General features: G+C 41.8%; 1 protein-coding gene across 7 annotated transcripts; it reads right to left on the reverse strand.

Moving 5' to 3' along the window:
- Positions 1-16,084: 16,084 nt before the first annotated feature.
- LOC18449065 (transcription factor bHLH81) lies at positions 16,085-21,273 on the reverse strand. 7 transcript variants are annotated; one of them, XR_016044302.1, is made up of 8 exons: positions 20,413-21,273; positions 19,798-19,980; positions 19,623-19,688; positions 18,973-19,041; positions 18,605-18,857; positions 17,704-17,781; positions 16,715-16,865; positions 16,085-16,622 (listed from the first exon to the last, which is right to left on the reverse strand). XR_016044302.1 is itself a non-coding variant. In XM_088851743.1 (6 exons), exons 1-5 carry the CDS (start codon positions 20,950-20,952, stop codon positions 17,710-17,712), a joined length of 930 nt encoding a protein of 309 aa, XP_088707869.1. In that variant the 5' UTR covers positions 20,953-21,273; the 3' UTR covers positions 16,085-16,865; positions 17,704-17,709. The 7 variants fall into 7 exon arrangements, 3 of the variants coding, with proteins under 3 accessions (XP_088707869.1, XP_088707870.1, XP_006859176.2); XR_016044300.1 differs by lacking the exon at positions 18,605-18,857; XR_016044301.1 differs by lacking the exon at positions 17,704-17,781.
- Between the last annotated feature and the right edge of the window lie 4,462 nt (positions 21,274-25,735).

Raw genomic sequence — 25,735 nt, forward strand, 5'->3', positions numbered from 1 at the left:
AGCCCAGAAGTACCGACCCAAAAATTTCTCTCTCCTTCCTCTCTCTCTCCCAAGACGTGACCCAACAATAGGCAAGATAAAAATTTCATTAAGAAAATGAAGGGCTTGTGTACAATGTTAGTATGTGGTATATATAGAATTTGCCCCAAACATTGGTAGATGATCGAAAGCAACCCTAATTGCTGGAAATTAAGATTAAATTGAATTAAAAAAAATTAAAAAATAGGATGCAAAATGGCAGATTTATCCCTTCCTAACAAAATGTGGAATTTCAAAACAATCCCTGTGTTGCCCTAGAACTTCCGTGGTCTTTCATGTATGATCCGGGGTTGTTCTGATGCCTGTTGGATCCAAAGATGATTGTTTTCATGTAGGGCTCGGCATGAAAATCGATTTGATACCAACTTCGAGCCATGGATCATGTTTTTAGGGCATGATCAAGTGACTTGAAATTTTAATGAATCTTGAAACTTCGGATCGATAGTGTGCTTGTTCCTTGATGTTTTTCGGTGATTTCTTCATTAGATCACACTGAACATGCTGTCATGATCGCGGGGCAATAAACGCAGCTCGATTCTGTGCCCGGACGAAGATTTTGTAACTTTAGAGTTTTGATTGTGTATAGGCAGAAATACATGGCTCTTTGATCTACTTACTGCGCTTTATAGCTCATCCATTTGACTTTCTTCAATGTAGAGTGATAACTCACAGTTGAGGAAGGACCGTCGAGTGATCGAGGCTGACCATTGGAGCCCTGAGTTTGGAGAGGAAGCTTCTTTTGATTGTCGGTTTAGATTGCAGTTTGGCCATATAGTTGTTTTGTTTTGATGTTATGTAACTGTTGTTGGGCCTTTGGTGCCTTGGACATATTTATAATAACTTTAGAGCTCTTGTATATATATTTTGGTTTTAATTTATTCCTCTTTTGTTAAGGTTGTGTTAGGATATTTTGTTTTCTTTCGTAGTTTGCTTTGATTCCTTCTTTTCAAAAGCGTTGAGCCACTCCCACCTGAGTGGCATTCGCTACCTCTGGTCGCAGTTCTGCACCTTGTTACCCTCCGACAAGTACGGTATGGGGGCAGAGGGTGGGGCTGTGACACAGTCTTTAATGGTACTAGCTCAACCCAACAACAAGTGATGCATTTCATGTCCTCATGTCAAGAGTTGGCATCAGATACTAAAATCCTCCTCCATTAATTCGTAGAGACGTTGAATGGACCAGCTTTCAAGTGGTATGCTTGCTTGCCGCCAAACTCCATCCATTCCTGGGATGAAATGGAACACTTGTTTTATAAGCGCTTCTATGAAGTCGAGAGAGAGGTTCAAGCCATAGAACTTCTCACCATGATGCAAGGTCCAAATAAATCGGTGGATAGGTTTGTCAAAAGCTAGAAAGATTTGGTTGTATATCAGAGCAACCCCATGCCTGAGATGGATGTAGTCCAGACCTACATCCAAAACATGCGACCAAAGATCTCCCTGCATGTCGAATCATCAAACCATGCGACCAAAAATCTCCGTGCATGTCGAAGCATCAACCTCGTACCTTCCCCAAAATGATCTCCAAGGCACTATGCATTGAAAGCCTTTTTAAGCACCACGACAATGCTCTATCACAACCCTTGAGTGGAGGGGAAAACCAAAATGCTGAAATAACCACTCCAACCCTCAAGGCAACCAGCAAACGGATGTCATAAGTGCATCAGTCACCGCCACTCCAAACAATCCTAAGCCACCTGCTGGCTAAACAAACCTTAGACGTCTCATGAGACCCCAAGGAGTGCCTCCGCAAAGGTCACAACAACCTCAAGCTTATAACGGAGTGCCTCCACCTCCAAACCTTTATCAAAGGGATTACTTTGAAGAAAAGAAGAACAAGAAGTATATCTTTGACAAGGATTGGGTCCCTATGATCTTTCAGATGTTTTGGAACAAGGGATGATCACACTTCCTGAAGCAAGAATACTGATGAGGCTCGCCTCGCAAACAACAAGAGGTACTGCCTCTACCATCACATGTTAGGCCATGTGGTTCAATAATACTTCACCCTCAAGGATCATATTGAAGATTTTATCCAAACGGGACAAATTCATCTAAAAGCATTTGAGGCAGTCAAGGCATCCCATGAGATCACCGTCGAGGAAGAAAACCCATGGGGTATTCGTCTAAGAGATCTATTCCCTAAGCTCATCCCCATCTTGTTTGACATGCTGATCGACCATGAGATGATTCACCCACATCCATCCAGACAGTAAAGACATAGAGCTCAAGGATGTGAGAACCTTTGGTGTCCATATCACCTTATGAGAGGTCATGATATATCCCAATGCTAGGGTTTCAAGGCCATTTCGGAAGATCTGGTGGCAAAAGGGCAGGTGGTAGTGACAACATCAAAACCCACATGCGAAGAACCCATTTTGGTAACTCACTTGTCAGCCCCTGATACTAGTGAGGTAACTTCGCCAGGTGAGGGTCCACCTCTAGAAACCTCCAATTTAGGTGAACCTTCCACATCTCAGCCCTGACAAGTCTACCATGGGCGCAGCTGAAAGAAAGCCCTCAAAAGAGAGGCAGTTTGTCAAGAAAACATGGCACCAAGGCCACACAAGCCCTGTAAACATGTCCTCACCAATAAGAAAGGGAAGGGTAAGCGAGCTCCAAGGATCACCCTCCAAAAGAGGAAGATGCCCCAACCCTCTGTTGAAGCAGTGTTCTTCTCACCAATACCACCGTTTTCGACTCTTCATGATTTCCTCTCACGAAAAGTTCTGTTGCCCGAAGACAACCAAATCAAGGACACAAAAACAAGTCAAGAAGTCATCCCTGAGATAGTGCTCACTCAATCCATTCACCATTCCTTAGAGGTCTAATAAAGGTGAGGACTTTAAAAGTACCCCATAGCGGTCCATGTAGGGTAAAAACCTTAAAGATCCCTTACACACGTCCAACAAGGATTATGACATTAAAAGATCCTCACTCACATCCAATGAGAGTGAAGACGTTAAAAGCCTCTTTGAGTCCAATGCATGTGAGGACCCCAAAAGCTACCTGGCTTGGTCAAACTCAAGTGGTGACCCTAAAATCTCCCCCCCTTCTCCTTCTATCCATGATTCTCCAAACCTTCCTTCTCTCACATCACCTCTTTCAAAACTTACCCTCGAATGCCCGGACTTTGAGGCTCTCTCACTGATGGGCTCAAACAATGCAATACCAATAAGTGGCATTGAAAGCAGTTGAAAAAGATGGTGGCACAAGTAGTCGGTTTCTGGAGCGTTGGTGATGCTTTAGCCTTCACTGCTAAAAAGAAGAAACCCCCTCCCCACTCTTGAAGAGCTAATCGAGTGCTTCCGAAACTTGAAGCCTAAAAAGTCTCGATGGCTCGCTAAAACTGACTTGGAGCAGTAGCGGAAAGACGTGAGAGAAGAGGGCTCCTCTTCTCATGAGGGATGCCACATGGTGTGGGTCAACCATGAAACGACAAATGTTAACTAGATTGACTTGAGGTTTTGGAAGAAACTCCAACCACTGTCCCTAAAGCTAATGTAGCTAAGATTTTTTAAGTACCCTAGTCCACCACTGATTCCATATCCAAACCCTCCATCTTCCCTACCTAAACATATACCCCTACTCAAATACCCGGGGCAACCACTAGTCCCGTACTCAAACTCATCACCAACCTTCTTCAGAAACCCTGAACCTTCTCAACTTACATCAAATCCCATCTTGCTTACACCTACACCCAGGAGCACATGACCCAGAGGATGACAAAGTCAAATATGATGTGATTGGACAACTAAGGATACCTTCGACCCTCCTAAGCATCTATGATGCTCTTATGTTGTCAGGTGATTTCTACATGACATTGATTCAAGCTCTATCTCGGCCTGAACTGCATGAAACTAAAATCGAGCGGGTTGAAGTGGATTCGGTAATTCTCAATAACTGCATGGTTGTCATCTTCTCAGACGACGACCTTTAGTTAGGTGAAAAATTCCATAACTGGCCTCTATTTTCGACCGGAGAATTGCATGCTCACCCGATTAACCGGATAATGCTTGTTGGTGTTTCTGCAGTGAACCTCATCCCAAATAGAATTCTTACCCTTATAGAGTTGGGGGGCCAATACCTCAAACCTTCAAGCATTAAAGTTCAAGGCTTCAACCATCAGGCAAGAAACTGACTAGCACCATCTACCTCCGTCTCAAGATTGGCGGTATGAATGCCCATGCCCAATTTCATGTAATCAAGACGGATACTTCTTTTAACATATTGCTCGATCGTCCTTAGCTTCATGACCATGGGGTGGTTCCATCTACACTCCATCAATGTTTTAAATACAGTCGGAACAAAAGGCAATACACGGTCTATGCTGATAAGAGAATATTTCCCAGTGCCTGATCGCACTATACAGATGCGAAGCATTACATCACTAATCCAGTGCGGCACCAAGAGCCCGATCCACCTTCGAAAACTGAAACCAGTCGCACCTTGAAGAGGGTTCCCACGAGAATGCCGAAGATGTGGCAAGAACGCTCACCAGTATGTTTAAGGAACATGACAGGAGTGGAAAATACTCCCCTTGACCCCCATTGATGAATATCCCCTACTCCCCCTTGAAGGTGTTGTCGCAGCACCATCAGGAGCAAACCTCATATTTTTCTTCCCCGTCTCAAGAGCCACACCTTGCAAATACCCGAGCGATGTAGACCATGAAGCATGAGGAGGTTATGGATGTCAGTGCTCTTACGCCAAAGGTCACTTACACCCCTGGCCACCGAAGATTCCTCCACCATCCAATCCCCTTGTTAAAAGCAGATGTGGCATGGCGAGCCGCTGCTGTCAAGGAAACCAACCATAAAATCCTGAATATCCCAATGTCTTACACATCTTAGTCCCTCTATGGGAGGAGGATGATGCTTACTTTGTGCTTAGATCCGTTTCTATGACAAGGTCCTGCAAATCCATACCCCCTTGCCTAAGGTGGATGTGGCTCACCAAGCCACAATTGCTAGCCCCTCGCCTCCGGCCAAAGTCTTCAACGATATCCCTCTCCCCAATATGCTCCTCAGTCTCAAGACTCTTAGCAACCCTCTATTTCTGAGATAAAGAGGCAAGATTAAGATCTTTTCGATCAACTAGGGATCATAAGAAAAGGGAAAGCTAAAGCGGAAGAAACTCCACCACTAGTCATCCCTTTCAGACCGAAAAGTTTGGTGAGCTTAAATCTTCTCAAAGATTAGCCTATGCAAGCACAACAATCCCACCCAGATAAAACCTCTAAAGTCCTCAAGCCCACCAAATTATGAGGAAAATAGACTATGAACCCAAGGCTAACCAAGGATTGAAGGATGGAAAAGGAATGATGACACCTTTTGCAGTCATTGAATCTACAACCTCTCAACACGCTAGTAAGAAGGCTTAGGTACACGGGGACTTCTTACCTCACTCCCCAACCACACATAGCCAACCAAACAGTCCATATGGTGTCTTCCCAAGATCTGCCACCTTCACCTTCTCAATCCCCTCCTCTAGAAACAGATATTTCCCAAGCCACCTTGGCTTCCCAAGATCTACCACCTTCACCTTCTCAATCTCCTCCTCTAGAAACAGATCTTGCCCAAGCCATCCTAACTTCCCAAGATCTGCCACCTTCAACTTTTCAATCTCCTCCTCTAGAAACAGATCTTACCCAAACCACCTAAACTCCCCAAGATCTGTCTCTTGCACCTTCCAAACCCCCTCTTTTGGAAGTAGATCTTGCTCAAGCCACTCAGGCTTCCCAAGATTTGCCGATTGCACCTTCTCAACCATCTTTCTGGAAATAGACCCTTCCCAAGCTGCCTGAGAGACAAAAACCTTCCTCACTTCCCAATCTACCACGACTCTATAGATATGGGAAATGGAAAAAGACTTGCAAAACCTTCATCAAAAGGTGGAATCAATGAGGAATCTCCTGACCACCTGTCCTTTGAGGAAGAGGAGGTAAAAGAAGCACCAGAAGTGTTGGAAGATGGTGACAAGCCACAACTGATGATTTGGAAGTGATAAACTTGGGGGACGAAAACGACCCAAGGCCAATCTTCATCTCGGTCGTTATGTCACCTGAAGAAAAAGAGGAGTACGCTACCTTCCTTCAACAAGATGTCTTCGCTTGGTACTATCGTGAGATGCCCGGTCTTAACCCTCAAGTTGCGATGCATGAGCTTGGTATGGACCCATCCTTTAAACTCGTGAAACAGAAATCAAGAAGGTTTCGAGCTGATCTTGAAATTCAAATTGATGCTGAGGTAACCAAGCATAAGGCAACTGCCTTCATCAAAGAGGTCAAATACTCAAAGTGGTTGGCCAATGTCATGCCAGTCAAGAAGAAGAATGGGCAAATCAGGGTTTCCATTGACTTTTGAGATTTGAATGCAACATGTTTAAAAGACTATTTCCCTCTTCCCTTCACCGAAATGCTCATTGATTCGACAGCGAACTGCCAAGCCTTCTCCTTCATGGATGGTTATTCAAGGTATAACCAAATAATGATGCCATCCGAAGATGAGGAAGCTACAACCTTTTTGACTCCTAAAGGGGTATATTGTTATACGGTGATGCCATGCGGGTTGAAAAATGTGAGTGCAACCTACCAGCATGCCATGACCACTGTCTTCGAAGACATGCTGCATGAAGATGTGGAATGTTATGTAGATGACTTTGTAGTGAAATCATATGAGAGGGGCGCCCATATCCAAGATCTTGAGCGGGTCTTTGAATGTCTTAGGCTTCATCAACTCAAGATGAACCCCCTTAAAGCTTGCCTTTGCCGTGCAGTCGAGGAAATTTTTGGGATTCATTGTCAAGTATCGAGGCTTTAAGATCGAACCTGTCAAAATCAAAGCCATTCAAGACATGCCACCACCAAGAAACCTTCGAGATCTCAGATTGCTCCAAGGCAGGCTTGCTTATATTCAGAGGTTCATTTCTAACCTATCAGGTCGGTGTAAACCTTTTATCCGCTTGTTAAAGAAAGACATACCTTTCAAATGAAATGAAGCATGTCATTTGGCCTTTGAAGATATCAAGGCGTACTTGTTGAGCCCTCCTGTACTTTCAAACCCTATTCTGGGGAAACGCTTCATTCTATATATGACCACCCTCATTGACTCGCTTGGGGCCTTGCTCGCGCAAAGTAATGAATATGGGAAATAGATAGCCTTGTACTACCTCAGTCGGAGGATGCAAGGGACCGAGGAGAATTACTCCCTCATTGAGAAAATGTGTTTGGCCTTGATCTTTGCTGTTGGCACATGAAGTTCAGATTATTTCATGAGTCGACCCCATTAAGTTTCTCATGACACCTCCCTACCTATCGGGCCATCTTGCGAAATGCTCATTACTCCTCATGGAGTTTGATATCACCTATGTGCCGCAAAAAGCTGTCAAAGGCCAAGCGCTAGCAAAATTTCTGGCAGCACACCCCGTACTGGTAGACTTCCCCTATCCGACGAACTTCTTGATGAATAAGCATTCTGCATCGACGAGCCATATTATTGGAAGATGTACTTTGTTGGGGGTCTTCCAGTCAGAACAAGGAGGTTCCAAAGGAGTGTTCTTTAACCCTCAAAATGGTATAGTTCCATTGTCCTTCTCTCTCATGGGAGTAAGCTCTCATAATGAAGTCGAGTACAAAGCACTTGTCATAGGCCTTGAAATTGCTTCTCATATCGGCTAGGAATGCTTGGCAATTCTTGGCAATTCTGAGTTGGTGATAAGATAGCTCAAGGGTGTGTATGATGTAAGGAAGGACTGTCTCAAGGTCTATTACAACACTACAACACCGCCATGTCCCTCATGACAGAACTTGAAGAAGTCTCCCTCGAGCATGTTCCGCGAGGGCTCAACTTAGAAGCAGATGCTCTTGCCAACCTTGGCGCGACCATCCAGATCCCTTTAAAGGAACCCATGCCCATATGGGTTACCGAATGGAGGCACATCAAGTTGATATATGGGATCGATGTCGACGATGAGTGGTATTTGTATCTAGAATGCCCTCCTTATCTGTTCGTGGCATTACTCATGGAAAGGGATGCCCTCGAAGCTGCAAAAGACATCGAACGACATCCCTCTTTTTAGCTCAATGAGAAAGATTTATAATCACATGACCCATTTTGCGTCTAGATAGAGCAAGTCACAGATTGGCGAGAACCCATATTTGACTTCCTCAAGCACAGTCATCTCCCCGAAGACTAGGTACAACACAATAATATACGAAGGATCTCTTCTAAGCATGTATTGCTTGAAGGTGACATCTTATAACGATGTTCTTTCGACAACATCCTACTCATGTGTGTTGATTTGAAAGAGGCGATCAAAGTGCATAGATAAATCCATGATGGGATTGGGTTATACGGGCCATCCATGATTGAAGATTCTTGGGCCTATGCTAAGAGATGCCAAGTTTGTCGAATACATGCAAGCTTCATCTACCAGGCACCTGAACCTCTCCATCCCAATGTCGCATCATGGCCCTTCTCACATTGGGGCATGGATATTTTAGGGCCTATTGACCCTCCTTCGGCCATGGGGCACATCTTAATCCTTGCCACTACAAATCTCTTCTCTTAATGGGCTGAAGTAATTCCTCTCAAGAAAGTTCCAGGAGTTACAGTGGCTAACTTTGTTTGCCACCACATTATCTATAGGTTTGGTGTCCCAGATCGGATCACTTCAAATATTGGGCCTCAATTTCGAAACCATTACATACCATTTGGCTAACCAGTTTAGCTTCGAATGGAAATACTCGACTATGTACCATCCTCGAGCTAATGGCCTAGCTGAAGCATTCAATAGTTGCCTCTATGATCCTCTGTGAAAGTCAGTCTCCAAGACAAAAAGGAATTGGCATGAGAAGCTTCCAGAAGTACTATGGGCTTACCGGATCACTATGTGTGGCTTGACTCATACAATTCCCTATTCCTTGGTATATGTGAGCGAAGCATTCCTACCACTCGAAGTTTAACTTCTTTCACTTCGAATAGCTATTCATCATCGCATGATGAAGAAGCAATGAGAAACCCTTCGCTACTAAGAGCTAGATGACCTTGATGAAAAGAGATTCAAAGCCCAACAAAGCCTTGAAGTTTACCAAGGCCAAATGAAGCATGCTTTTGACAAAGTAGTCCGGGTTTGATCCTTTACGTGTGGACAACAGGTCTTGGCAATAAGACGGCCAATCGTAACTCATGGTCAGCATAAATTGAAATTCGAACGAAAATGGGAAGGATCATTTGTGGCAAAAAAAGCCTTCCCCAATGGAGCTTATGTACTGGTTCATCCCAATAGAGACGAAGCAATGTCGCCAATTAATGGGCGACACTGGAAGAGGTATTACCTATGATCATCGATCCAAGTCACAAGACCCTAAACCTGCATGACATCAGTCCAAGCTATATGACCCTAAACTATAACACATGTCCCTGTAGTACGACATTAAACTATGTGGCACTTCATCTTGGTAAAGGACCTTAAAACACACTAGCATTACGGTCTTGGTCGCATGACCTTCAACACACCTCCATTACGGTCTCAACGGCATGACATGAAAATTGCCTCCTTAAAATTACGCACATGGAAAAAACCCGCAAGGGTGTCATGGGTAAAATTTCAAAAAAAAAAAATGATGACGGACATGGCAAAAACCCGCAAGGGTGTCATGGGAAAAAAATGTCAAAAGAAATAAAAGAAAGAAGAAAAATGACGGGGGTGGTAGCATCATTAGCCATCGTGAGTAAAAAAGTCAAAAAACAACCCACGGTGAAAACCCACAAGCACATCATGAGTAAAAAAAAATGAGAAAATAAAATAAAAGGCAAACATGGTGTAATAACTATGGGTAAAAGCACCACAAAAAAAATCTTACAAGGTCTTGTGAAAGCTAGAAATGACACATATCCTAAGGGCTTGAAGGCATCTCCGCCTCCTTCAAATAAGATGGAAGCTATTGTTGTAGTGTCTACCTCTTTCTCCTAAGAGAATGATATGATGCGACACTTTTAAGGATGATATAGCATTGAGTCAGGAGTTCAATAGTCTAGTTCCATGAGAAAATTCCTCGTAAATACAGAGAAATATCAATTTTAGTGACTGGGGTCATCCTGACTATTTTCTAACAGATGACACATAAGACTCTAGCTGCCGATGGATACGGATGATGGGTTAAGCCAACTCTAAATGATTTAAAACTTTTAAGTGACTGATAGAATGTCTCAAATATGATCCCCCAAGAGTTTTGGATCAATCCCCAAAATATCAAGTTTGGGGTTGTTGATCAAAGCATATCTTGACCGCCAATGAATATGGACAATTAGTTAAGTCAACTCCGAATGATGTCCAACTTGTATGATTCTTGGACTAGAGGCATGTGAGGCCTCATGAAATATATTTGCAAGGATACACCTCATTGTGATATCATATGGTGAGGTTTCCTTATGTGCCGCCTGTCACACTTTATCCTTGGCAAACGACGGATTCAAAAGACATATAGTACTACATCAAACTCTTCCAATATTGGGTGGGGAGGCATATCATGGCCTCAGGAGTATATGTATCCTAGAGCTTGTTTTTAATTGAGATGGCTTGATGGTTTCCTATCATCAATCGTTAACGAGAACGCACGTATGTGACCAACGATGGATTTAAAAAGTATATTGCACTGCATCAAATTCTTTCGATATCACATAAAGAGGATATATTGACCTTAAGATTATATGTATCCTAGAGTTTGTTTCGAATTGAGATGGTTTGATATATTTTATGACCGGTCATTAGCCAAGATGCACATTCTTGACAAAGATAAAAAAAAGTATATCGTACCGCATCAAATTCCTCCAATATCATGTGGAGAGGCGTATATCGGGTTAGGAATATACATATCCTAGAGTTTGTCTCGAATTGAAATGATTTGATATCGTTTATATCGATCGTTAGCTAAGATGCACATACTTGACTGACGACAGATAAAGAAAGTACGTTGTACCACATCAAATTCCTTCAATATCATATAGAGAGGAGTATATCGACCTTAAGAGTATATGTATCCCAAAGTTCATCTTGAATTGAGATGGTTTGACATATTTTGATATCTATGGTCACTGGCAAGGACATATATGGATTGACTGATGACCAGGACTCTCAAGGTATATTGAAGCCTTCATATGACAAATCCTAGACATATCATGTCTTGTATATCATATCAGAACCGTATATTTGCAAATATCTTCAAGAATCAATACCCAATTGGGTTTGCATAGTTTATCCAATGTCTGCTAAGATATAAATCTGACATTCGTTAAATATTTATCTCATGGTCACGCCCTCAAGTTCATTAGCACATCAAAGTGTACTTAGTTTCATATGATGACTAAAAATCCACCCAACACTGCGTCAGTTTGAGAAAGTGAGTGCAGTTCATAGTTTATATAGTAGAAAATGAAGTGCTTCAGCAATTTCACATTTTCCTTAACATAATTGGATCCAAATCCCATCAAAATAATTTAGTAATAATTATTTTGTGAGCCCTATTCTGGTGGGAATTGTTAGTTAAGTAGAAAGAAGGAAAGAGTGATAAAGAGGTGGTCACCAGAGGTCTAAAATATTAAGAGTTCAAGGAGGGAATATTTGGAGTCCTGGAAATAGGGGAGGTACATGATTTTCGAGGACATTATCCTAAATTTTAGGATTCTAAGAGGGAGTGTGTGGGTAAAGAAAGAGATAATTTTAATCTATGATAGTAATTGTTGTGTGACTGTTGGTTTAACCAAAGAGCTATAGAAGCTTGAAGCCAGACCCCTTTTCCCTAAAACCCATATGGTGCATGCAACTTAGTTCTCAATGTGCGAGCAACCTGGTGTCTGCGGGCTAGGCAGCTTTGTGTGCATGGCACAAGTAGCCTGGTGCTATGTCGCAGCTAGATGTGTGGTTGGTGCGTAGAGCAGGTTGACTAGCAGCATGATGTACATGGTGCAAGCCAAGTGGTGCGTGATGTGCCTTGATTGCTATGGGTCAAGCAACCCCTTAGTGCATCATGCAACATGTATGCCACTTTGATAGAGCAGAGCTACAACTGATGAAGGTTATGTTCTTTATGCTTACAACCATAGTTGAGAAGGGTGTGTGACCCTCTACATTGACCTGCACAAGAGGCTATGGTATGCAACACTAGGAGCATGGTGTATGCACAAACAGTTGGTAACTAAAGGCCCTTCATGGGAGGCCTTGAGCAGAGAACAATGTGAACTCGTGGCTAAGAGGTGGCTTGACCAGAAGGGACATGGTCAAGAGGTCCATGTGCAAGGCAGGTGTGTGAGATGGCTATATAGGTTCAAAATGTGTAACTGCCCAAGCATGAGCTTATGTAACAGCCATATGCCTTAATGCATGAGTAGTAAGGCATTTGTGTGAGTGGACCCTTGTAACTATCTCATGCAAGTGAATGACTAGTCAATCCTTAGAATAGTGAGATGAATGGCGTAATTGAACCCCTCCACTCAAGAGCAAGAGAGTGTGGATTGAGGGAGTTGGGAAGGTGGGTGTAATGGCCACCATGAGCAGTGGGCAGTTACGCCTTGCTAACATAAAATGTGGCACATGGACAGTCAATGTGTAACCGACCCAAGTGGTGGGCGGGTAAGTGGCTGACCCAAAATGCATGCTAGTCAAGTGGCCTCCATGCAGCCAATCATAGTGTGGTATCATTGTTGCATACAGTGTGCCATTTGAAATTTGAATGTAACCATGGGGGCTATAAGTACCCTTTTCCTGGCCTTAAGTAAGGAGAAAGTGGTTGTATATACATTGGGGTGAGGCCATTGGCTATTGTTGCTTTCGTGTGTACTTCCTTAGTTGTGTGATTGACTCTAATTCTTTCTTGTGTGTCGATGGGAAGGTTGGCTTAGCCTTAGTCAAGCAAAGACTAAGGCTTAGCACCTCATGTGGGTGTAGCAAGAAAGTTACCCCCCGTGACAGTTGGTATCAAAGCCTGAGGCTGGCACGATGCGACCATGGCTGGTGGTATGGCTGATATGCACGATCATGTTGTACACCTTGAGATGCAGTTGGAACAACTCACCCAAGGGGCCTAGTATGGCAGGTTACGGCAAAACCCTGCTATCATGGAGGCTTAGTTCAGTGCTTTAGAGGAGAAAGTGGAAGGGCATTGTGGCGCCTACGATACTCGGATGGGAAGGCTCGTGGATGACCTTAAGCCCTATACTGAAACCGTCAAGGCAAAGCTCATGACCCTAAAGGAAGACATGACACTTATCAAGAGGGCCTTGAGCAGCACTAGTCGCAGCCTGGACTCTCGAGCTGTGAGGGAGCCAGAGCCACGTATGTTCGAAAGACAACGGGACTCTAAGGTGTTGAAGAACTTCTTGTGGGACATGGAGCAATATTTCTATGGTATTCGTGCCCATGAAAAGGATAGAGTTGGCATCTATACAATGTACGTCACCAGAGATGGGGAACTCTGGTGGAGGATGAGGGTTGCACACTCTTCAAGGTCCAAGTTGAGCACTTGGGAGGCCTTGAAACAAGAACTAAAGGAGCAATTCTTGTCAAGCAATACGGCTTAGGTGGCTTGTGAGGCTTTAAGAAAGCTTCGTCATATGGGTTCAATGCTTATGTGAATAGGTACACATCGTTGATACTTGACATATGGGCAATGGTCGAGGATGATTGGTTGTTCAACTTTGCATCTGGGCTACGGGGTTGGGCCGAAGCCGAGTTGAGGAGGCAAGGCATGCGAGGCTTGCCTACTGCTATGGCGGCAACTGAGGGCCTAGTAGGCCTTGATCTTCGTGAGGCAGTGGAGGTAAACCATGAAGGTGGGCCATCGAGGGCGTTTGGCGAGAAGGTGGTGCACAAAAATAGAACTAGACTTGAGAAAGGGGTAGCCAAAGAGAAAGTGGCATCCCAGAAGGCCTTCTCGGGCTGTTTTATATGTGGAGGTAGTCATCGAGTGAGGGAATGCCCCGCAAAAACACACCCTCATTTTGGTTAACCTCGTGCAAGAGGACGAGGAGGCACCAGTGCAGTTCATAGCGGTTGATAAACACCATGCAACTGAGTTAGACCACGGCACAGGCTTGGGAAGAGGCTAGGTCATGCACGGACTCTAAGGAGTCAGTGATGACTCAAGTGCGGTAATCAAGAGAGGACCATCAGTGATGAAAGTGGGTCAGTGGGAGAAGTCCTCTGACTCAATGATGGACGAGGCATCTTCAGCTAATGGGAGGTGTGATAGGTTAAACCATCAATCTAGCCCTAGTTGTGCTAAGAAGAGAAGATTTGGTCACCAACACGCATATCACAGGCATTGGTTGACTTGCCATCAAGCTGGTGAGAGGTCATCCTCTTGATGTCGCAAAAGGCAACATGGGTCGTGGTGGCATCAACCGAACTAGCTATGCACCCGTGCACATGGTGTCAGCACTAGGACTAACCATCTGCATAAACGAGGGACTTAGTAGCAACAACGGACCTAACCAAGTAAATGAGCAAAAGACTTGGTAGCAGCAAAGGATCTGGCCAAGTGTGTGATGGGCTAAGCTGAGGCTTGGTCGAGTTAGCATGGGCGTTGTCTGAAGCTGTAGTTTTATGGGGACCCAGTGATGGACAAGCATACGATAAGGATGTTGGAGTACAAGAGGGGGAAGCTTGTCAAACCCCTTTTCCCTAAGCCCCATGTGGTGCATGCAGCTGGTGCTCGATGTGCAGCCAACCTTGTGCATGCAATGAAGCCAGCCTTGCACATGGCATAGGCAGCTTGGTGCGTATGTTGTAGCTAGATGTGCAGTCGGTGCGTAGAGCAGGTTGACTAGTAGCATGATGCACATGGTGCAAGCCAAGTGGTACGTGAAGTAGCTTGATGGCTAAGGGTCGAGCAACCCCTTGGGGCATCATGCAACACATAAGCCACTTTGGTAGAACGGAGCTACAACTCATGAAGGTCATGTTCTCTATGCTTACAATCATAGTTGAGAAGAGTGTATGACCCTCTCCCTTGACCTGCATGAGAGGCAATGGTGTTCAACACTAAGAACATGGTGCATACACATACAGTTGGCGGCTAAATACATTTGGTGGGAAGCCTTGGGTAGAGGACAATGAGGGTTGGTGGCTAAGAGGTGGCACAACCTAACCAGACATGGTCAAGGGGGCCATGTGCAAGAGGCGCGACACACTTGGCTAGGCAGGTGTGCCAGATGGCTATATGGGTTCAAAATGTGTAACTTCTCAAGCATGGGCCTATGTAATGACCATAAGCCTTAATGCATGAGTGGTAGTGCAAGTGTATGAGTGGACCTTTGTAGCCGTCACATGCAAATGCATAGCTAGTCAATTCTTAGAATAATGGGATGACTAGGCATAACTAACCCCTCCACTCAGGGGCCTAAGGGCATGGATTGAGGGAGTGGAGAAGGTGGACGTAAAGGCTACCATGAGTGGTAGGCAGTTACACCTTGCTGGCACATAACATGGGATATGGGTGATCAATGTGTAGCTGACCCAAGTGGTGGGCGACCAGGTGGCCGACCTAGAGTGCGGGGTGACCAAGTGGGCTCCACGCAACCAGTCATGATGGTGGCATGACCATTACATGCAGTGAGCCATTTGAAATTTGAATGCAACTGTGGGGGCTATAATTATCCCTTGCCCGACCCAAAGTGAGAGGATCGTGGTTGTGTACATATTACAATTGTATAATGGAACCCGTTGGGCTGAAGCCATTGGCTATTGGTGCTTTTGTATGTGTCCTTGTGTGCGTAATTGACACTTAACTCTTTCTTTTGAGTAGATGGGAAGGCTGGCTTAACCTTAGTCGAGCAAGGACTGAGGCTTGGCACCGCATGTGGGTGAAACAAGAGTTACTCCCATGAAACTTGGCTTGTAGGCTTCCTTTTAGATTTTAATTAAATTTTCAGATCTTTGCATTATTTTGTCCTATATCATGCATGAAACGCGTTAAAGAAGGTAAGGACCTTTCAGGACATGAACTTAGTTGGATCGCAACTTCACCACTAGTTTTGCCAATGAAGCGTTAGCCATGTAAGGACAGGTCCCTCTTTTAACCCTCTTAAAAGTTTTAAACACGCTCCACTCAGCACGGATATGTTTGCCAGATGTAGTGTCCACCAACGCATCTCTCGTGTTCCCTACCATGGTTACCCGAAGACAACGGGAACATACTTCTCTACAACCATGTTCGCTTGCACTAATTGCTCCTGAAGGCTACAGCTTCTGAGCATGACCCGATCAAATAGCAAAAAACTTGCCTCGTTCATTTGTCTTTGGTTCCTTTGTTAGCTTTCTCAATATTCCTCTCTACTTTCTTCTCTTCCATCTCCGAACGGTTACTTGATGACGCCTTGGCTTCTTCTTAGGGCATTCGACCAACCATCTGTGATCTCTTCACTGCAGAGTCGAGTCGAGTCTCTTCTTTGATGTGAATATGGGTTACAAGCTCCTCCAGTGTCAATGTGCCTGTAACACGCCAAAGAGCCTACACTGGTACCTTTGAAAGATTTTCTTCAAGCCATGAAATGAGCATCATTGCGGTTTTACTGCTCATTATTCTTCTGTGGAACCGATTAATCACAAAAGAACATAAGAAACCTTGTAAAAGTACAGTTAAGTAGAAGGTGGCCATGATTATCTTTGGCATTCTTACATCTACTTGTGAGTGGAAGGCCATATATATGGCATCTATATATGGTCTGCAATGAGCTTGGTCTGCAATGAGCTTTGTAAGGCTAGCCAAGTGTACCAAGCCGTTCGCATATGAATAAGTTCCTTCCATATAACTTGAAACAGTCTTCTCTCTGCATATGTAAAACGAGGTAGCTTATATGGCCATCACCAGTTCATTATCTTTGTTTGAGAGAACACTTTTCTAAAGAGAAGTAACCTTCTCCATCTTTTTTCCAAAAAAAGAAAGAACAGGGAGTTTCGCTTAATTTTATCGAGAATTAAAATTTTTACATTACATGTTTGACATAATAGAAGAAGTTTATAGAAAAATAACTTAAAAAAGAATTCTAAAATCAATTGGGAAAAAATGACAGTTGTTTTGTGTGTGTGTGTGTGTGTGTTATATTTATTGACACTAGCCCATATGATCAAGGTAATCACATCATAATAAGACTCATCAGATAATGGATCCCATTAAAACATGTCAATCAGATCACTTTCTCTCTGCCATCAAACCCATTGGTTCCATGGTGATAATCCCATGAACTGATTGCACCAAGATCATAGAAATTCTTCTCTTTAGTTATCTGATTTTTATATATGTATATTGTTTTTCCACTGGTTATTTGCTGAGAGCTACTGCAGGAAGTACAAATAATTGAAATTGAATTATCATAGAAAGAAACACTCAAGTATGAGATTGAGATATGTTAGTTATGGTTTCAAAAGCCTTAAAGAGCACCGGATCTCAATGTAAGTACACATGGGGCCACTGGGTCTCAATGTAAGGACACATGTCAGTGGGTTTAGAATTGCCAAGATCTAAAATCAGATTAAACTTAGTCTCCGTTCTGATAAAAATTTTACTTCTTGGACATACTAAGAGCTGCTTGCTTAGAGAAACTTCATTTCACAGTCAATTGACTAGGGTGCTAGGAATAGGTTTTGAGATGAAGAGTTCAGTCTGACCTGTAATCAGTGTTCACAAAAACTGGAATTGCCCTCCGACTTGCTACTGATGAACTGAGATGGATCAGCAACTCCAATCTGGCTCGCAGCATTCGAGTCGCATAACAAAAAACAACTCCCAACAATAAAAAAATAAAAATAGAAAAACTGGGAGAATAGGGGCGATTCATGGGAACTGACTCGTGCATTTCGAGTCCAATCAGCGATTTTTTAAAACACAACATGCAACTGAGATGATACAAAAACTTGCCATGGAGTTATAATTTGAAAGTTCCTGATGGATTTCAAGTCTTCAAAGTTTTCAAGGAGAACTAAAATATTTCTGATAACATCTACTACATGGATATAAACAATAAAAGTTGTCACCCTTTTATTGAAGTTTCATATTTTAACTCCCACATTCTTGGAAATGCTGACAAGACAATGTGGCAAATGGAAAATTATCAATATCACATAATGGAAAGTCGAAGACTTGATCACCAGTCCTGAGTAACATAAGATATCTAAGTATTTGACTCAGGATAGGGAAAGCAAAAATAAAAATTCTAAACTATTCAATTTATCATATATATATCCATATGTGCTCCTCTTAAGTAACATAGTGAAGTGACATGCCTTAGTTGTAAACAGTGGCCCTTGTTACAAGCTTCTAGCTAGGTGATTAGTTCAACAACCAGAATTGAACTGTGCCTAATGATTCATGACAAGAAAAATGATCAAATGCTGATCAGAAAGAATTTGAGTTACAAGGCTGATAAGTCCTACCAGTTTGATTTCTCAGAATTATCTAAAACACAAGGTAGCCAAGATTTACATAGGAATACACAAGAGACGCATCGAAGGTATCCACAGTGATCAGGAAAAAGATAAAAAAAAGTTCAGGATAAGATGATTTACATACACGACCATAGAATTCAGGGTTGTAAAAGCTCGATATGATGATATCTTCACAAAGAGAGCCCAATAAATTCCTGAAGAAACCAAATCATGGGGCCACAACGGCAACATGCAAAGTTCTTCTTGGCCTCAAAAAGTTACAAAACAATTACTGTCACATGAGGCCCTAACAAATCTCTTTTACATGACTAAACTGTTTTAGAATCAGGGGATGCTTTTGGAAAGCATTTGCATTTCAATTGCTTCTCTGAGAGTTCCTGCCATGGTAGGTACTTTGATCAAGAAAATAGTCCGCCAAATACAAGTTATATGAATGCACTGAACAAATATTTGTCTAAAGAAATCTAACTGCCTCTGTTTCTAAGGGATTACCTGAACCTGCTTTTGGAGGGACTTGACATATTCAATGGCCTCTTCCAACATGTCCGCAGTATTAGTTTGCTGTAAGGAACAGAAATAATTATGTGTTATCTCTAAACCATTGAATCTGAAGTCTAAAAGTACTTATTTCAGCCCTAGAAACTGTAATCAAAATCTTGGGCTTATAGTATAAGATGAGCAATTATGTACCCTGAACCAAGACCACAAGAACCCAAAATGCCTAACTAAAATCCAAATCAATGGAATAAATTTTTTTGATACATATGAAGTTGATGGACATGGTTCTAACCAATTTGCAAATTCATCATATACCATTGCTTTCAATAGCCCAACTCTTACACTGTGAGTGCAGTGCCGCATTCTATATACTAAATAGCACAATAGGAAAGAAAAAACTTCATGAGCTCTTTTTTTTCCCTGTTGTAAAATTTGCCTTAATAGAGGCACTGGCAAACACAGCCGCATTGACTACCAACACCAACATGATGAAAATATAGTAAAAAAAATGCATTTTAAGATCTCTCAAACAAAGCCTAGAAGAAACTCAAAAAATAGGAAAAGGATATTGTTTTTTATAGAATTGCATTTGCCTCATCGATAAAACAATTGCATTTGTGTCATTGATAGAAAATGAACTAAACCTTATCCATATTCGGGACAAGTTCTTGAAGCTTCTGAATCCTGTCACTGATACGAGTTCTCCGAACCTGACGCAGAGCACAAATACAACTTAGCACGTTTATAGCTACTTATTCCAAAGTGTGAAGAGTATCCTCAAGAATGAGAACATATATAAGTTGTGACCATGACGCTCACTCTCTCTGCAATACTTCGAGGGTGGGTTGCAAAGCCACGCTTTGCACGCACCCTAAAAGTAACAGTGTCTTCCGTGACCTTTTCCATGTCCAAATCCGAACTAATAGACCTCGATAACTGGTGCTGTTTTTCCAAATCTGCACTGATAGACCTCAACAAACGATTCTGGTTTTCTCCTCCTTTCTATAAAGAAAAAGTAGAACATATTCAGTAAATTGTCCACATTCAAATAAATCATTCATATTCGGTACAAGGGAAATTCAAAGCTTGGGCTTGATTGGTCATGGTGTTGATGATCACATCACTAGCTCTCAAGTTTGAACCCCAAAGCTGAAAACAAAAACAAAAAAAAAAATTTGCTCCTCCATTCTTCATACCATGAAAGCAAATTTTACAAGTTTACTCGCAAAGAGAGCATAATCCATTTTATAAGTTAACTCGCAAAGAAATCATTCAAATTCTTCATAAGTTTACTCACAAAGAGATCATTAATCAGTTCTATAGAGAGAAATATATCCAACTGCTTCCCCTCTTCACATACAGAGAACCAAAATTTATTTTACCCGAAGATAAATCATTTCAAATTCAGTGACCTCAGATGGAATAGTTCCATACCCATTGGGGTGGAAGGTTTGGCCTTGGCATCGAGCCCATCGACTGACCATCTGTTTCTATGATCCTCTTCTGCAAAGGAAAGTCTGAGAACGCAAGATCAGGTTGTATATTATTGAAATTCTTCCCAGAAGCCCCAGGGTTCAAGCCTGAGAAATAATCCCCAGGACCCATTGAACCAGTGAGCTGAGTGAAAAGCTCGGCAGGAGAACTGTTCTGCCTCTGAACGTTCGCGCTCGGTCCACTACCATGTACAAGCTCTGCGTAATCTTGAAGAATTCCATCCATGGCTGCAAGGCTTCTTGGTGAACCTTGAACCAGTTTTTCTAAGCTCTGAACATCTGGTTCTTCGACCAAGCTCTCTAGAAACGAGCATGGAGCTGAAGAGAAACGGGTCAGGCCTCTAGGCCCATTTGGGTCACCTCCAACTCTGTTTCTCGCTTCAATATTGAGAGATGGGAAGAAGAAACTTGAATTTGAGGGATCAATGGACATGGGCGGTTCTTCCTTTACTGATTGGCGTTGCAACATCTGCCTCAGCATCAATTTCTGAGTGTAAATCTTTATTCCCTGTTGTGTTTGTTGAAGACCAAGTTCATTGATTGGTGATCTAAACCAAACCCCCAGATATTTGAATCGGAATAGCCCAAATTTTTAGAGAGAGAAACTGAAGAGCTACCATTTCTTATCAAACGATGAGAGAGAGTGGGAATTGAAGAGGTTCACAGGAAGAATTGTAGACGGAGAACAGTGTGGTAGTATAATGGTGGGTTTTATCACTCCTGGTCTGCAACATAAGAGTATGGCTTGGTCAGGACCGCTCATTTGCTCTCTCTCTCTCTCTCTCTCTTTCTTTCTCTCCCATCCTTCTTTTTGCCTCTCTCTTTATCTTTAACTCTGGAAGGTTCAGTGCCCAGGGATTTTGGAGCGGGTTAAGAAAGCGACAGCATCTCTCTTGACAAATGACCAAAATGCTGCACTTCTGTACTAAAATAACGAACTTGTCCTGTATCTGATTAAGGATAAATTACAAAATCGCCCCTTCAAAAAGGAGGCTTTTTAACGCAACCTGCCCTAAGTCCAGTTTTTTTTTTAACTTTTATCTCAAATTGATTTTTTATTCTTTTTTAACAAATACCTACAAGTCAAAATTTTTATTTTTATTTTTTTTTATGGAAATATCCATAGTATCGGACTGCCCCTATTTTGTGCCAGATCGCATGTCCGAAGTAAAGACCGCCTCTATTTTGTGTCAGACCGCATGTTTTTCAGAAGCTCAAAATGCCGCACTAACCTTATTTTGTGCCGAACTGCATGCCCAAAACACTGGACCGTCCCTATTTTGTACCAAACCGCATGCTTTCTAGAAGCGAAATGTTGGACCGCCCCTATTTTATGTTGTACCGCATGTTTTCCTTAGGGTATTTTGGCCTTCATTTTTATTTTTATTTTTTACGTGGGGGTATTTGTTAAAAAGTTAAATTTGAGATAAAATTTGTTAAAAAATTGGTTAGGAGGAAAGTATGATTTTGAGAGATCTTTGTAATTTTCCCTTAATGGAATCGTCCCTTGGATATGTCTGTTGCCAAAATTTAAGGCCCAGGCCCAATCTCAAGCCCAAAAAACTAATTCCTTGTAAAGCGCATAATTTTTTATGGCAATACTAGAGATTTGGTAAACAAGAATCTAGTTTTCTTTGATTTGATGAAGAAAGCCTAATTTTTCTTTTTGTGGGTTTACAAAATCATATGAGCCTCCTTTCCTAAGAAATTAGAATGACAATGGGCTTTTGAGCATGGTGGAGCAAAGGAAGAGCCCATGGAGGATGGACCTAACGATTGAAAGGTAAGTGAACAGTAAAGTTTGGGTGGATTGCTTGGAGTTTGCTGCTTTTTGGGCTTAACTTGGTTAGGAATCACTATCACTTTGTACTTCTATTTTGGCAAAGCCTCAAACATGGGATCCTCGGCCCGATGGGCCTCACAATCGGATCTTTATTCTTATGTCAATTTGATGCACACTATGTCCATTTGGGGCCGGGGCTATTAATTGGTCGGGGCCGGTTTGTGTCGAAGCCTACCCAGGCCTTATTGGATTTGCCCAAAATGGCTGCCCCAAACCCAAACTTAACCCTCTAGGCTAACTTAGTGCGTTCCGGACCATGGATGGGTGACCTGATTGATATGGGAGGGATGGAGCTTTAAAGGACTCGTGGTTCACAATTGAAACCTAATTTCTTGATGAACCCATCACCACAACTCAAACCTTGTTTCTTGATTTGATTCATCATCGTCGTTATACGAGCTTTATCCCAACTATTTGGGTTCAACTACATTAATCATGTTCTATCACTCCGTTCTATCAAAGGTCATACCCTCAGATATAGGGTTAGGATTCATGTAAAGATGTAACAAAAGTTTCATGTTGCTACCAACATAACACAACTCTCCTCCTTTCTCATTTAAGCTTGGGACTGGCGGCGGCGGAGTTTGTGCCTCAATCTATTGAACTTGCTTAAATGTGGGTCTAAACTAAGATCTAGTAATCAACGCATCTATCAAAATTTTTTCACACACTTGGCCTCAGCCTACCCCAAAGGGCTTTTTAGCCAACGAAGGTTCCAATAACTTAGTTTTTCATCTGTACTTTAGCTCACTGTGTTTCCCGTTACTTTGTACTTTAGCTCACTGTGTTTCCCTTTACTCTTTCTTTTATTCTTTTGCCAAAATTTTTACTTCAGCTTGCCTTTCTTTATAAGTGTGACTTCAACAATTAAGTTAGAAGGTATTTCATAAAATCGTAGCTGCATTCAACCGCATAAAAAATTATTTACAAAAATAATTAAGGGCCAGTTTGGATGTCAAATAAAAAAACCTTCACATTAAAAAAAATTGTAATTTTTTTCAACTTTATTAATAAATATTATCATTTTTTTATTTGTTGGGGGCTGTTTGGATAGAATGAACATATTAAAATAAGTTTCGCGAAGGGACAGGGCGCTGAAGCAGGGGTTGGGGGGGAGGCATATTTGCACTCCTCTCACAATAACATATGCTCTCTCTTCATACAAGTCCTACTAGCTCCATTTAAGAGAGAGAGAGAGAAAATGGTTGCCTCACTGGAAGCTGGTGCTGTAGTTACGCACGCAGCCAAGCATGGTGGTGGAGTAGAAATGAGTTGCAACTGACATCTAGAGAGAGAAAATTGCACCATGGCCAAAGCCCAAACCCTAGTTTCTGCAACTCTTCTTCCTCATCCATTTTCTTCCATTTCGGACCATACAATTCTTCTTTCTCAAGCCATTTTCTTCCATTTTTGCAACTCTTCTTCATCTATTTTTGCAATTGAAGTCAGGCTTAGAATAAAAAAAAAGGAACGCCGGTTCAAGGATTTGGGGTTTTTTTACAAAGATTGATGGTTTTTTACAAAGATGGAATTTGGGCGTTTTTACAACCAAGGTGGATGTTTTTTTTACAGAGATGAGATTTGGGGTTTTCGGTTCTTTCAGTGTTGAAGCTTGGAGCAAAAGATGGATGTTTTTTAACAGAGATGGGATTTGGGGTTTTTGGCTCTTTCGGTGTTGAAGCTTGGAGCAAAAGACAGATGGCTTTGACAAAAGATGGGATTTGTGGTGATTGGTTTTTGGTGACTCAAGTTTAGAGAGAGAAAGTAGAGAGATGGGGTTTGGGTTTTTGGGCATTTCTGTTGTTCATGAACTGGTGAGAGACGGCCCATCTGAAAAAATTCAAGTCTGACTTGAATTTTTTTTTATTATAACTTTTTTTTTTGAAATTAAAGGATTTTTTATTTCAATATAAAAATATTGTAAGTTTAGGTGGTTGTCTAAATGGGTCAAATCTATTTCACAATATTTTTGGATTCAATTTTGAGTACATCCAAACTGGCGTTAAGGTATTTCATAAAATCGAGGCTGCATTCAACCACATCAAACAAATATTCACAAAAATAATTAAATCCATTGTCAAAATATTCCTACAACTTCATTGTCTCCAACCTCATTGCAATACATTTTCTCAACGGTTCATTCTAAAGGTTTCCTAAAACCTCCAGATCTTCTCCAAATCTTCCTAGAACCTCCTAATCTCCAACTCGAGCTCCAAATTTCAAGCAAAGGAGAAAATGATTTTGAATGGTATTTTCCGAAGATATATCTAAGTTTTTTTCTAACTGATATTTTATAAAAAGGAGCAGTTGGCATATAGATGCATCCGTAGCTGTAGAGGTAAGGTGCACATTCAAATTTTATCATGGTATATAATTTTGATGTAAAATGTTCTTAGGATTATCTCAAAATCTATTTTTATATCTAACTATAAAATTTTAAATCTAAAAAATAGTTAAAATCAAGTAGATCTATAAATATATGAAAATCTTGAAAATGGACAATGTAGATAATATGCTGTAAAATGCACTATTTCTGAGATTTAAAATCTTTTTATTTTTCGTGGTCAGACATCTCGATGTCGAGATTATCAAAGGGTTTTTCAACATAAAAACTACTTTTCTGATGGATTTTTGAGGTGCATCTCTAGTTCTACATTATTAGGTTGCATCCTTATGTAAACTTTTTCCTTTATAAAAAACCTCGCACAAGCGAAGGAAAACTATGGGATGCATTCTGTGTGTTAAGTGAATTTCAGGGAACAGCAAGGGCATGGTGGTGATTTCATAAAAGGATGCTGCCTTTCTACAATTGGAGAAGGGTAACTCGGCATTTCTGGACTGATGGAAGGGCATATTAGGAAGAAAATACATTACTTTTCCACATTATCAGGCGTGGGAATTGCAGCGTGATAGGAGCCAAAAGAAATTGGAAAGCTGCCTCCGTTGGCGTTGACTTGTCATTGCCCCGCCAAACTTGTCTTTTTATCTCGGCTCGGCTCAAAGCTAGCGCGCACTAATTTGCCCTTTTAACTAGAAAAATAATAACAAAGAAGTAATAGGAACCGCCATTACCTCGTAATAGGTCTTTTTTTCTCTTGAGAAAATTACAAAATACACTTTAAAATGAACTATCTATATAATTTTTTCTCACACTTTTTTCCCCCAAACAATATTTTCTCACAAAACCCCCCAAGGTAAAAAGTTTTTAATTTTTGGAAGGAAATAGCCTTCCCGTACAAACAAAATCAATTCGCGATCCGAAGTACAGTACTGTCGGAGTGGAATGTTGAGAAGCACTGCCAGAGCAACGGTGCTACATTGACGAAGTGCTATGGCTCCAGATACTTCATTGCTGGAGCAAACTGCCGGAAAGCATATTTTTCAGTGCCAGAGCGCATTCTTAGACTGCCGAAGCGCTGTG

The sequence above is a fragment of the Amborella trichopoda genome, chromosome 11 (genome assembly GCF_054954075.1).
Source record: "Amborella trichopoda isolate Santa Cruz 75 chromosome 11, AtrichopodaSantaCruz75HAP2 v2.0, whole genome shotgun sequence".
NCBI lineage: Eukaryota > Viridiplantae > Streptophyta > Magnoliopsida > Amborellales > Amborellaceae > Amborella > Amborella trichopoda.

What these genes read in the sequence shown, in the direction of transcription:
- LOC18449065 (XM_088851743.1), bottom strand. Translation starts at nt 20,952, where the DNA reads ATGCTGAGGCAGATGTTGCAACGCCAATCAGTAAAGGAAGAACCGCCC. An exon ending in CTCGAAGTATTGCAGAGAGA is followed by an intron (nt 19,689 to 19,797) that starts GTGAGCGTCATG and finishes GCTCTGCGTCAG; the next exon opens with GTTCGGAGAACTCGTATCAG. An exon ending in TTGTCCCGAATATGGATAAG is followed by an intron (nt 19,042 to 19,622) that starts GTTTAGTTCATT and finishes TGTTCCTTACAG; the next exon opens with CAAACTAATACTGCGGACAT.